This window comes from Rhagoletis zephyria, unplaced genomic scaffold (genome assembly GCF_001687245.7).
Source record: "Rhagoletis zephyria isolate East Lansing unplaced genomic scaffold, Rhagoletis_zephyria_1.1 Rzeph_scaffold_00627, whole genome shotgun sequence".
Lineage (NCBI taxonomy): Eukaryota > Metazoa > Arthropoda > Insecta > Diptera > Tephritidae > Rhagoletis > Rhagoletis zephyria.
The window spans coordinates 113,536-127,836 of NW_016157711.1; the positions used below are offsets into that span (position 1 = coordinate 113,536).

Below are 14,301 nucleotides of genomic sequence, written 5' to 3' on the forward strand. Positions count from 1 at the left end.
TCTGTCAACTTCAACATAACCTCCAAATTTTGGTTGTAAATTTTTGCTTATTTTATATGTAAACACACTCAGCTCACACATGTAAATAACCAGAAATACTTTCAAATTCATTAGAATCCACTTAAACAAGCAATTAAATATTTTTCAATATGAATTAGCAGAGTGCACTTTTCTTTTGTTTACAATTTGGTTGCCAAACCCACTACAGCTGATCGTTTGACACCTTTACCCGAATTTGCCAGCAAAAAATTCTCGGACTAAAACTGGTTACTTCTGACAGAGAGAGAACCGTATTTACTCTCTTTTTTGTCCTCTCAATAGTCAGAGAACCGAGTACGGGATCGATTTCCAGTAAAATCTGACTGATTCTGACTATTTCTGACTAGTCCGGACTTGTACGGGATCGCAACTACTGCTAAAGTAACAGAGGCAGCGCCGCTTGGGTTACCCTTGCTTGCCTCACCGCTCGTGCCATAAATTCAAATTGGTTCGATAGTCGACATGCGTCTTCTGTATACTGTTTATTCTGTGCTTATAGCCATTTATTGAACCTTTTGTTTCTTTGTTAGAGCTTCTCAAATATTGCAAAAAAAGCGATTTTTCGACACTTTGATCTGATGGAAATTTATACTTACGGATTCGAAATCAGCACAAAAAAGTCTATGGAAAACAGTGTTGCCTTTTGTTGTTTTTTTTTTTGGAACTACTATTAAACTGATATTGATTGAATAGATTCTCAAAAATCGTCTGAATATTTTATGTACGTAACCTAAAACATCTTTTGTCTTATTTTTCAGACCTTCACCACTCAACAACGAGATTGTTCGCCAAGTGGAGGCGGCGATAGCGCCACTGCGATCTTCAACAGAATCACCCGAACGTTCATCATCTCCCGAGAGCGATTCTATGATGATGGCCGATCGCGATGTAATGACATTACCGTTGCGCAAACGTAAGCTTTACATGCACGAAGGATCGCCAATCGCTGCAGCAGCTGTTAATGTCTCTACACGAGATATTGATAATGCGTTAAGTCACATTGCACCGACATCGGGCAACAGTGAATCGAATCATGCACTTAGCGCCACGGTTAGTGCCAACCATGAAAACGGAGCAAAGGTGATGCGTATGAGTTCGGTTATACAGTTTGCCAAAGCCTCATAATTTGTCAGGCGATAGAAAAGCTTTATTAACGAAAACAATTAAAGACTGTTTCAAAAATATTTGTATTTAATGCCGCAAAATAACATTGCTGATTTTAAATACGCTGCGCTAGATTATAGATTATCTGTACGGTTCAGATTAAATCCAAAAGTCTATGTAGATGCTAATATTGAAAAGTATTATTTTTATATATGTATATATTAGGAATGTTATCCCGGACTTTTTAAGGATTACTTGGCAAGAATCCCGGGATTTTCGGGATTTGTAATTTGCACTGATGGCAATAATAGAAACTCCTTTTCTTGACCAGTATTGGCTATATTTCTTTTTTTATTTAATAATTAATATTTTTTATAAATGTCTAGCTCGTTATACATACAACACCGCGCGATAGTAAATTTTAAACACAAATATCAATACATTCGCTAAACCCTGGGCCAAATATAGTAAAATTACGTTTTTAGTTTTTCACTCTGACGTCATTAACTCAAATATGATTTAAAAAATTCAGAGAAATGTGCTTAGAGAAGAAGTATGNGTTATACATACAACACCGCGCGATAGTAAATTTTAAACACAAATATCAATACATTCGCTAAACCCTGGGCCAAATATAGTAAAATTACGTTTTTAGTTTTTCACTCTGACGTCATTAACTCAAATATGATTTAAAAAATTCAGAGAAATGTGCTTAGAGAAGAAGTATGGGTATAAAATTAATGAGGAAATCCTGTAGAATTTAAACAGATTCAAGTTTCTAGAGCAGAAGGGCTGGTAAATATTGAAAATGTCATTTTAAAATTTTACCCTTGAAATTTCGTAATATTTGTTTTTGAAAAAATTACATGTTAAGGTCTAATATAAACTCGATAACATCCTCGAATTTCGTTCTTCTAACTTTGTCAGCTTAAAAATTACCTAATCGTCCTTGTGAGTCCAAAAAGTTAAAATTTTTTAAATTCTAAAGAAGTATCCTATTGCATTTGTTACCCATATTTCTACATTGCATTGAATTTTTTTAAAGATTTTTGGAATTAATCATATCTTTGAAATTACAAAGTCCTTCAAAATAAATCCTGCGGTCAGAGAGAAAAGATAAAAAACGCCACTTTATAAAAAAGCAGGTTTCAAACCCATTTATTTATTATTTATTTCATGGTAGGAGAACTTCTTAAACAATATGGAAGCAATTTTTTCGATCAAAGTTGTTGAAAAGTAGTGAATATCTAAATCCCGGGATCCCGGGATTGTGACAACGCCATCCCGAAAATCCCGGGATAGGAAAAAGCCGACAAATTGACATCCCTAGTATGTATGTAGATATGCATGCGTACATACACAAACACCCACATAATTCGATATCATATTCAATTAGGCCAAAGTCCCTGCAGTAAAATTTAGAGACAGTCTGACAAAGCTCTAGTTCCGAACTACATATCTCAGAACTATCTCTGAACTTGTGCAAAAGGAATTCAGAGCGGGACGGTTGAAATTTGCGGTGTAAATGTGCTAATACACACTACTCGGACAATACGAAAGTAGCTCAGCGAGGAGACCTCCGACTCAACCATCGTTGGTCGCGAGTTAAATGTTTTTTGTTTTTAAAAAAAAATATGTACAAAAATGGAATCTGTAACAGAAAAGATAAAACGAAAAAATATCAAAAAATGGAATCTTAAAAACGGTTTCTTATAAAAAGAACTGTCCAAAATGGAGCCGGTTAAAAACTGGTTGCAAGGTAATGCACTGGGCGACAATTGCCACCGCCAATGACATCGCCGTGTAAAACTGGACAGTTGAAAGCATTGCTTGGGTATTGAGCTAGAACTGGTAGTTTCGCCAAAAGGTCTAGTTCTACGCTAGTTCTGAGCTAGTCAGATTTTCTGCAGGGGTACTGCTCAATTCTTCCAAATACATACATTTATGAAGACACGGATACCTATAGAAGATCGTGGTTGGATCGTGGCGTTATTGACTATTAACGTATTTATTAAATAAATATTTAGTTTAATTTATGTAAACTTTTAAGACCATTAAAGCTGTAGCATGAAAAAGTGTTAAGTATTTTGTTAAGTAATTGTTTGTACATATGTACATACATATGTATGAATGCATGTTTAAAAATCAGTTTTATTTTATGGCAATAATATGGTAGACACTTTTGTTAATTTTTAGTTAGCGTTGAGTGAGAGTTGAAATTTCGTTATCTTATATCTGTGGACTTTTAACAAAACAACTTCTGTGCTTGCTGTAGGTTGGAATATTGTACTCTATAAGAAACTTCGATTCAAAAATTTAAATTTTTTTTTTAAATTTCTTTAAGGTATCATTTAAATTACTCCTTTAATGACTTAAAATAAAAATATCGTATGAGAACTCAATTAATTACTTCTTTGAAGAGAAAATGACCTCTTTCGAGAGAATTTGGTTTGTCACATACATATGCATGTATAAACCACATTTTTTAGGATAATAATAGTTTGGCTAAGCGTTAATTTTTCTATGTACATTTTCTAGTTTTTTTTTTTAAGTAACAATTTTGGTCTTTGCAATTATGTTCAAAACCTATGCACATATTTAGATGTCGCTCTTTCAATGGAAGAATGGCAGGAAAAGGACTTAAAATTTTTAGGCAATGTTTTCCCTTTAATCAAATCAATAAAAATCAATATATTCGCAAAACTATTGGCCAAATAAAGTAAAACTGCGTTTTTAATTTTTCATTCCGGCATCATGATTTATTAAGGACTTTGAAATTACAATGATATGACTGATTAAAAAAATTACTAAAAATGCAGTGCATTGTGTAATAATGATATAGGTATCAAATAAAGAAGTAAAAAATAAGGTGCATAAAGGTGAGTAGGTAGTGAAAATACCCTTTTAAAATTTTATCCACGACAACATTCTCGAATTTCATCTTTCTTACTTTAGTAGCTTAAAAATAAAATTAATTAAAAGGGAATTTTCAGTACTTAAAACTACTTGAATCCTTTTTAAATCTACGGAATTTTTTCCATTTAAAAACTTGACGCCAGAGAGAAAAACTATAAATTCAGTTTTACCATATTTGGTCCATAGTTTCATCAGTATATTGATTGTTTTTTGTCTTTTGAAGTAAAAAATGTAATAAATAAACCCTTTAAATTTCATGCAGATAATAAAGCTTCAATTAGACCTTAATTTAGTGCCCTACTTTGGCCAATGACTTGTATAATTCCAGCAAACGAGCGATATATAGAAGTGCAAAATTCAACAGATTTATAGTCGACCTTTCACAATGCCAGTGAATAGTAAACTATTATATGGGCAATTCCCACAAACTTCGAATTTTTTTGTGAAGAAATATTTTTTCTTAAATTGCGAGCACATGTCTGAAATTTTTAGTATACGCTGCTTCAGCTGCTGGAATACATAATCCAACGTGGTGCATCGTTTTAAAACAATGCACCATACGTTTTTTACGGGTTTTTTTTTTTTAAGTAGAAAGTGGGCGTAATTTTAGTCCGATTTCGAAAATTTTCAACATATAGGTCTTTTATGCCAAGGTCAATAATTGTACTGAGTTTAGTACAAATTGATAAATCAGTTACCGATATACACATACAGTGAACCAACCAGTAGTTTACCATTGATTTTTGGATTTTTTTTGTTGACCGCGCTCCGCATTTTTTTTTCATATAAAAAAAATTTTCGAATATAAATTGCCAAAAATCAACGGTTAGTCCTAGCATCTACAGCCCAAGCTCTTTCATTTGACTCCTCATTTTCGAAAATCGAATGAACGGTTCAGATTTGATGACATGGACAAAAAATGCCTTTGGGTATTATAGTTATATTGTTTCTTTTTTAATTTTTCTTATTTATTTTTCGCCCTTTAACTTTTTAAAGAACAAATAAAAAGTAGTGCCACGAGGATCATAGTTCAATAGTATATTGTACAATAGAGCACACACGTATTTGGCTAAATTTTCCAATTGCAGACGATGTGCTAATAAACATATGCACTTTCAATTTTGTGCACGCATCGTAACCTTTTAAAAAAGTTGTTGTTTTTTTTTAGTATCTTATAATAAGAGCACATAAGCCTGCCACGTCTAGATTGATTTCCTTTATGCTCTAGAACACTATAAAAGTTGTCCGATAACAGTTTTAGGTACGCACCAGCTACAGTATACTATAAAAGCTGCGAGTATCAGAATTAAAAAAAAGGAGTCACGCTACTTTGACTCTTCATAACCTCTTTTCTATTACTGCATTCGATTCTGCTCTTCAAATACTACCAGTTCATTATAAACTCAAACATGAGCAATCAACGCACCAAATTTTGCAACGTAAAAATAAACAAATAAAATAATAGAAGTCACACCTTTTATTTGTGAAAGTTTCCCAATTTTATTTTTGAATTATGTGCATATTTGGCTAGAAAATATGTACGGTAGTCCTTTTTTGCATTTACATAATCTTCACAATATATGTAACCTGATATTTGTTAATGAAACAGCGAAAATTATGTGTCCGAATAAAAACTGTCGAGTCATGCGAAAGTTCGAAGTAATTGAGAATTGCCCATATATTAATTTCGGAATGTAAGTATGTTTGTATGTATATGTGAAGATGTATTTCAACTCCACGATGAAAGTCAAATAACTGTATTTTATATTATTCAATGTATGTTTTGTTCTTGCGATATTACTTTAGGTTTCCCTACCATATTACATACCTATAAGGGAGGAGTTTCATTACAAAACTTAAAAATTCCAATTTTAATGCTTTTGGTTTTGCGGATAGCATCTTGCGCTGCTATGCAAAACGTTTAGGAAGCTTAGAAAGCTCTCGGAGAGGTCAAGGCGGTGTTCACCGAAATATAAACATGAATTAAACTGTAAGCTCAACCTTAGGGATGTCGGCAAAACATCAATGCATCGAGAATATCGACGTTTAAATAGTCGATGTATCGATGCATCGATGTTTTTTGAAAACTGACATTAGTACACTAAACCGTCGTTCCAGTTTTCCAACTGTACAAAAAAGAGAAGTGACTTTGACCAAAAAATTTAAATGGCTCCAAAAAGTTCCGTTAGAAACATAAGTAGCAGTAAATTGTTTCAAATTTTGTATAATTTTGCTAATAACAAGTTTTCAGATTTTTGTTGCTTCAGAGCTATTGGTTCACACTTCGCGAATAACTTCAAAGTTTCATCTTGAGCCAGATCGAAAAGAACCGGTAGCCAAATCTACGCGATTATGATTCTGATACATAAATTAGAAGAAGAAACTCGCCCTATATTTTATACCTAACATTTTAGTTTTTTAAATTTCAAATGTAATTTCTTAATGTCACAACTTCATTGGCAAAAAGTGATATAAAAAGATTAATTTGCATGTATGTATGTTTGCATAAAACCATTAAATACTACAAATAGCCTTTATGAAACCTTATATCCATATAGCGGAGATTATATTTACCCAGTTAACAAAAAAAATATTTAAGGGAAAGTAATACGTTTTGTTGTGAAACTCCTAAAACTTGTCAAGTATATAAAAAAACGTATACATAAAAGCGACAAAATATGTATGTTTTCAAATAAAAAAGCCATAAGTTTAGACCCTGAGCGGGCTGAGCGAAAATTATTTAATTTTAATATATTAACAAATGTGCATCCAAAGTCTTATTTAAAATGTTTACGCTCTTAATGCCAATTAACGACATTTTACCATACGTATGTAGTAGATAATAAAGCAAAAATAAATTCAACCTATTTCTAAAAACTAAAAACCAACACTTTACAATAAATAACACGGTGCTGCAAAGAAAAATCACGGAATACACCCGAAACAAAACCTAATGGTGGTTGTGGCTAAGGTCGAGTACAACATGAAAATATGTACCTTTATGTTCGTACTTGATGCACTTATCTATTAACAGCTTGAAGCTTAGCTTGTTGAGAGTTCTCATCGGTTACAATTTAATAAGCCCCTATTTTTCTTAATTTTTCAACTTTGACCATCGCTGATTTCAAAAATTTCTAGGAAAGTTGCCAAATATGTAGTACTAGCCGGCCTCATATGCGCGAGGCTTCGCCACGCGCTGAATGTGTAGAAATACATTAGGGCTGCCATAATCTTGAAATCATCGACCAGAACACTTATCATCCAAATAAAAAACGAAGATACTAGTGAATATGGTGCCAATATCTTACATATAAACACATTTGCTTAGTTTCTGTGGTTGCACTATTTTGAAGTAATTTCTGATATTATAAGCAATGTAGTTTTGTGGCACAATCCGTAGAGTTTAATGAATTATGATGATGTGATTGTATGAAACGCACAAAATTTGAATTGGTTTAAACATACAGTCATGTGAAAAATAATAGGGAAGCGACGTTTCGACAAGTTTTGACAATTTTTCTTTTCTTTATTTATGGTTATCGTTATGGTTATTTAAGCGCGCGACCAAATTTGATCTATTGTGGACCCTATATCAACTTTAGTTTCTTAGTATACATAGGGTTGCCAGATTTTTTTGCGCAAAATCAGTACCTCAGACTTTTTCATGCTATAAAAATCAGTACTTTTCAGTACACTTTTACTGCAAAATTATGAATGTAAGTAACAGAGAATCTTTTAAAACGCCAGAGAATTTGTTTTTAACCATATTTTGGTATAAAAATAAGATGTAGTTCTCAAAAAATAAAAATGTTATTCATTTTAACATGAGTGTAGACATTAACATGTGGTATAAAATATTCTTATAGTATAAGCTGACCAACCGTCCTCATTTGAGGAGGATTGTTCTCCTCAAACGTGATTTGCCCTCCTCAAAAATATTGTCCTTATCTGTCCTCCTTTTGAGCAAAAATGTCCTCCTTTTCAAGTTTTATAGCAGTCATGAAATTTTCAAAAAATTTCGTTAAGAATATTATTATTTCCTAATTGGACACAATCATTGGCCCGTAGTCATAGTTTTTAATGATTTAAATTGTGTTTTATAGTAATCACCGTTTTAACTCTTTCATAGTCAACTTAAAATGCATTTTACGACAAAATCAGAGTTTTAACTATAAAATGAGGAGAACGTGATTTTAAAATGGTAAAATAGGGTTCTAAGTTTTGTTTTGCTGTTGAAGTAGTAAACGCAGTAGCACCCAGGTTCGGTCCCCACTCCATAAAAATTTTTTTAATTTTACTAATATTTTTTAATATAAAAATTTTTGTAGTTTATTTTATTAAACTTTATTTTATTCTTTTTTAATGGTATTTCACATAATCATTTCAAGTAAATCATATTTTTGGAGTTTATTTTACTTAAAAAGGTCACAACAACTATAATTACATAAACAAAATTTAAATCATAATTTTTAAGAGAGCAAAAAAGATGTAAAAAATGTTTCCTGGCAGTGGGATTCGAACCCATGACTTCCCGGCTTGCTAAATCCTAAATTCTGCTGCGGACACAGCGGGAACTAATTGAAGTGCTCATATTTTTTTATATTGCCGAGTAAATGTTTTTCTCTTCATATGGATAACTCTGTTCTTGTAAACGTAAACTCCTTTTAGTCTTGATAAATAACATTTAATACAACTTTCCCACGACACCCTAATTACGTAGTTCGCTGCCTCATTCGCACTCCAATTACCCTTCGAATTACGTAATTCGCCACACTAAATTTTGAGAGCGTTTCCCGGAAATTTCGCCACTTATTCGTATTACTGTACACGATAAATTCTTGTATATATATATTAGAGTGATCCATTTGGAACAAGTTTTATTTAAATTTTAAAATGTTTCGGTGGGCATTTGAAATTTGTTATGTGCATAACATGTAAAAAAATTTGTTTTCATTAAAAATGTTATAACTTTTGAACCGTTAAATAAAGTCATAAAAAGGGATAAACGTTTTTTCTAGGCATATCCTTGTAGGGCATTAAATTCTCTAAAACATGACCTTAAAGTTGGTTATCTTAGAGACGATTAAGAGTATTAAATATGCTAATGATATTGCTGAACGAGATATAGCGTTGATACAAAATTATAATCGAACCTTGATGAAAGACGAAGAACAAAAGCAATTTCAATTACAACTACAATTAAATAATTTAAAAAGAAATAGTCAAAACTTGTTAATATGTGGCGGTCTTATAACGCAGTGTACTATTAACTTGTTTGACTTGTGTTTAGAGAAACTTTGAATTGTTAATTTATTTGTTATTTATGTGTTAAAATAAATATACATTTTTTTTTTGTGTTTTCAATGTGGAGAATTCGACCTCCTGGAATTTTAAAAATTCTGGTGACCTTATTATAGTATCCTTTTATACAGGAGTTAATACAGTATTTAATATTTATGACATTTTTGAATACATATCAATAATGAAATAATTTCCACGTTCCGTGTTTAAATAATTAAAGAATTTTTCATTTCATTTTAAAATTGCTTCTAATTTGGAGTTCTCCTTTAAAAATTTTAATTAGAACTCGGTTTCTCTCTCTGCGCCAGGAAGAAAACTTTATAATTAAAAACCTCTCAGTTGCTTCGTTCGAGCAACTCGAAATCGAGATATCTTTTATGCAAAACTCTTTTACTATGTCAATAAATTGAGAAAAAAGAATCGTAAGTTGTAGGCAAAAGCCATTCAATTAATCAAATTTGTTGTTACTATACTTAAATTTTTTTAACAACAGTCGACAAAAACCGTCAGCCCTCTTTTGAAATATATGACAACTATAATTAAATTAGGTTCTTCTTACTTTTTACAGTACAGTTTAAGGAAGTTCCAACGTTATGTAAAAACTTTTAAAAAGTCCTAAAGTATTTTCGTTGTGTAAAATAATATTTCACAAACAAACTACTTGGGGAAAGATTACCGAACACCAAGTTACCGAGTACTAAGCTCGGTGGGAAAACCCTTATTACAAATTTGTATGCTCAGAGTTGAAAATTCAGTACAAATCAGTACAAATTTTGAAAAATCAGTACAATAGCATACTGATTGAAGAAATGAATAAAATCAGTACTGTACTGATAAAATCAGTACGTCTGGCAACCGTAAGCATACACAAGAATTGTATTAACCTCTGCTGCGAAATCTGCATTAGGTCGATATCGCTGAGCGTATAGTCATTTAAAAATCTGGCTCTGCGGTGAGCTAGTGTTGGGTGGTTGGTAATGAGGTGTTCCATTGATTCCTCTTCTTCACCACAGAACCTGCAGAGGCCTGTACTACAGAGGCCAAGCATTCGCATATGTTTGTTGCACATATAGTGGCCAGTTAGAGCTCCACACAGTGTTTTTACGTTTCTTTGTTTAATGTTTATTATTCTTTTTAAAATATGCAGCTCATTATCTAACAAAACCCGTATAAGCCCAAATCAAATTCCAAACATTGTAGAAAAATTCACCAAAATTTTACTACTACAAACTTTTTATTAAGAATTTTTAAAAAAATTCTAAGTACCCTGTTTTATAGCCCATCGAATTCTAGCTCAATAAAGTTCCAGTTTCAAGTGGGTAAGAATTCGCGTTTACTTTTGATAATTTTTTGGCAATGATGTTAATACTTTATTTCCCACAAAAAAAAAAATATTCGAGCACACTTTATATGGAAGAAATGCGTGACACCGTCAGCAAAAAAATTATCTAAAATCAATGCGAATTCTTAGCCACCAATCTGCCAAAAATCAACCGGGCGTCTGCATTGACCTTCTTTAAAAAAAACAGGAACATTTTATGTGTGGACCAGGACAGTTTTCTAAAACCAAGACAAAACCTGCACATATATATTAGAGATCGGAAAAACAGTTGATTTTCTACGTGACATGTCGTGTTACGCATTTTCACGAGTGAGCGTGAGTGGTTTTAAGAGAAAAATCACATAACTTCCGTGATCGTGCGTGACTGAAACTGTGGCTGGCGTGAACGTGCGTGTGTTAGATTTTCCGTCAATCACATAATTTTCGCATATCGAGCCCTAACCGGCAAATTGATATAAGCGCCATCTAGATGCTCTAGGAACATTTCTGCATCAAAAAGAAAATAAAAAAAATTCGCTTTCATCTTTTTGGCGTTTAGGGCTCGTATGATGTCTGTATACTAGGGTGGTCTTTAAATTTAGGAAGTAAATGTTAACATCAGATTTCCAAAGCCTCAACCTCTACGTCGATGCTACTGTGGCGGAAGATATCACATATAAATTTTGGTCCCGATTTGAGACGGTTAAGGCGTGTCGCACAGGGGGCAAATTTCAGATTCCTCTATGGAGACTCAAAAAATTAAAATTATTATTTTTTTCATACCCAAACTCGATGCAACTACAGTCGAAGATATCACATATAAATTTTGGCCCCGATGGGAGACGGTTAAGGCGTGGCGCGCAGGAGTCAAAATCCAGATTACCCTATGAAGACGTCCTAACCGACTCCAATCGGGACCAACATTTTTATATGACGTCTTCGACTTTAGTAGTATCGATTTTGGGTATTAAATGAAACAAATATTCTTGATTTTTTCAGTCTCCATGGAAAGTCTGGCCTTGGACCCCATTTCGACACGCCTTAACCGAATCCAACCGGGACCAAAATTTATATGTGATATCTTCGACTAGGGTAGTATCGATTTTGGGTATGAATTGGCAAAACAATTAATTTAAACTAGAGTGTCAGTTACTGTCGAAATTCGACAGTTTTTCTAGTTTTAGAAGCCTTGGAGAGGTTTTCTAACTTAACACGTAGCGATACTTATACGGTACAAATTAACTAACCGGAAAATCTTCTGCTAACACGTAACTAATTTTCTTTTTTATCAGAGAAGGTCATTGGAGGACTTCGGCAGGACTTGGAATTGACCCGATACATTCAAGTTTATCGATAAATTTCAATGATAACTCAACAAAATTCGTTAACTCGACCAATTTCGATAACTGCGAAATTCGATGGCTCGATATATTTCGATAACTCAAAAATGTAAAAACTTTGGATACCTTTACAAATTTTTACTTTTAACATCTCCACATTTCTCGAAAACTATCTAAACATTTTGATAACTCGTTACACTCTGTTAAGACGATTAAATTCGATAAGCAGTGATAAATCGATAAGCTTATATAACGTTGAAATTTCTATAAATCGATATATTTTGAAAATTCCATAAACTTTGCTTTGTTGAACCAACCAATTTCAGTAGATCAATAATTATAATTATGCATTACGACACCTCGATATATTTCGTTAAGTCTATAAATAATGATAATTCAATAAATATCGATAACTTGATACATTTCTTTAACTTGACAAATTTCGTTAATCCCACACGTTTTTATAGCTCGATAACTATCCGTAAATTTGGACAACTAAGTTTCTGTGTCTATCAATTTCGACAACTCAGTAAACATTGATCAGTTTGAATAATTCGATACGTTGCGATAACTTAATAAGCATGTATAAATTTCGATAATTATAAACTTCGATGACTCGATAAATTTCAGTAACCTTTATGGCTGATTTTATTTCGATTCCTATCTTTTAACCTAATTCTTATGTATTTCTCATTGTCTCCATTTTCGCCTTTATCTCAATTTTCGTCTTTATCTTCACTTTTGTCTTTTTTTTTGTCTTCAACGTTATCACTTGTTTCTTCATCTTCATATTTATCTTTATTACAAAGTTTAATTTCAAATACGAAGTAAAACAAAATGCGACCCGCTTGAATTGAACAGGTTGCAAAAACAATCGTTAACAAATATGGAAATTTTTAAACGACGATTTTCAACCAATTTCGAAACTATAAAAACTCTCCTCATCTACAGAAAATTACTTTCCAACGGTGTTTCTGGTTTTGAAATCGGTAACTTTACCTTGGTCTTCATCTTTGTTTTTATCTTTCACATCTTTGCTTATATCCTTTTCTTTTTCTATTCACGTAGATGAGATGAGGTGCGATGACGTGATAAGATGTGACGTGATTTCATGTGATGTGATAGGATGTCATGTCATGTGTTGTCATATCCTCTGATGTCATGTCATACGATGTCATACCATATGATGTCATATCATGTGATGCCACGTCATGTAATGCCATGTCATGTCATACGATGTCATATCATGTGATGTCGTCATGTGATGTCATGCCATATAATGTGATGTCATATCATATAATGTCATGTCACATGATATCGTGTGATGTGATATCATATTATGTGATGCAAAATCATGCGATGTCTCTTCATATCATGTGATAAAATGTGATGTGATGTCATGTAATGTGATCACATTCCATGTTCCGATTAGTGTATCGATAACCCTGTTGATACCGATAACAATATCCATACACATATAGAAAAATACAACGATTGTAAAATCGATTAATTCAGCGATAAATGTAACAATCATTAGTATCAGTATCACAACAATATATGTAAATGACTAAATCGATAAGAAAATCAATTATTTAATCGATTATTATACCGATAACAATATCCATTATTGTATCGATAACAATATCGATTATTATATTGATTATTATATCGATTACAATAGCGGTTATTTAATCAATAACAGTATCGATAAAAATATCGATTATTTTATCGATAGCAATATCGATTATTATATCGATGAAAATATCGAGTTTTATATCGATAACAATATCGAGTTTTATATCGATAACAATATCGATCTACATCCTCATCCTTTTCTTCATAGCTATCTTTATTTCTGCATATTCCTCTTCACCTTTACCTTAAAGTGTTTAAATTTACCTTGATCTTCGTTTTTGCCTGTATCTCTAGGCATCTTTGTTTTTGTTTTTATTCTCAAACCGCTAAACCACTGAGAAGCATTTCCATGTGCATTATTCCCCTGGAATTTGACAATTTACTCCCAACCAACCAACTGCCTAAAGAAGTTTCACTTCATAAATTCAAGAAATGTTCTTACCCGTTCAGTTGCCCTAATTCTTATTTATCCGTCAATGTCTCCATTTTCGGCTTTATCTTCACTTTTGTTTTCTTTTTTTTGACTTCATCGTTATCATTTATTTCTTCATCTTCATATTTATCTTTATTTCAAATGCGAAGTGAAACAACATGCGAAACATCTATAATTGAACATGTTGCAGCAACATCTATACACAAATCGGA

At 32.4% G+C, this 14,301-nt stretch overlaps 1 protein-coding gene across 1 annotated transcript in view; it reads left to right on the forward strand.

The window, feature by feature from the left end:
• Kr-h1 (Kruppel homolog 1) overlaps nucleotides 1-1,410 on the forward strand; it is a 96,483-nt gene extending 95,073 nt beyond the window's left edge. Inside the window, exon 3 of the mRNA XM_017613206.1 lies at nucleotides 798-1,410. Coding sequence (XP_017468695.1) covers nucleotides 798-1,164 — 367 coding nt within the window. The 3' untranslated portion in view covers nucleotides 1,165-1,410. The remainder of the gene's footprint in view (nucleotides 1-797) is intronic.
• The last annotated feature ends 12,891 nt before the right edge of the window (nucleotides 1,411-14,301 follow it).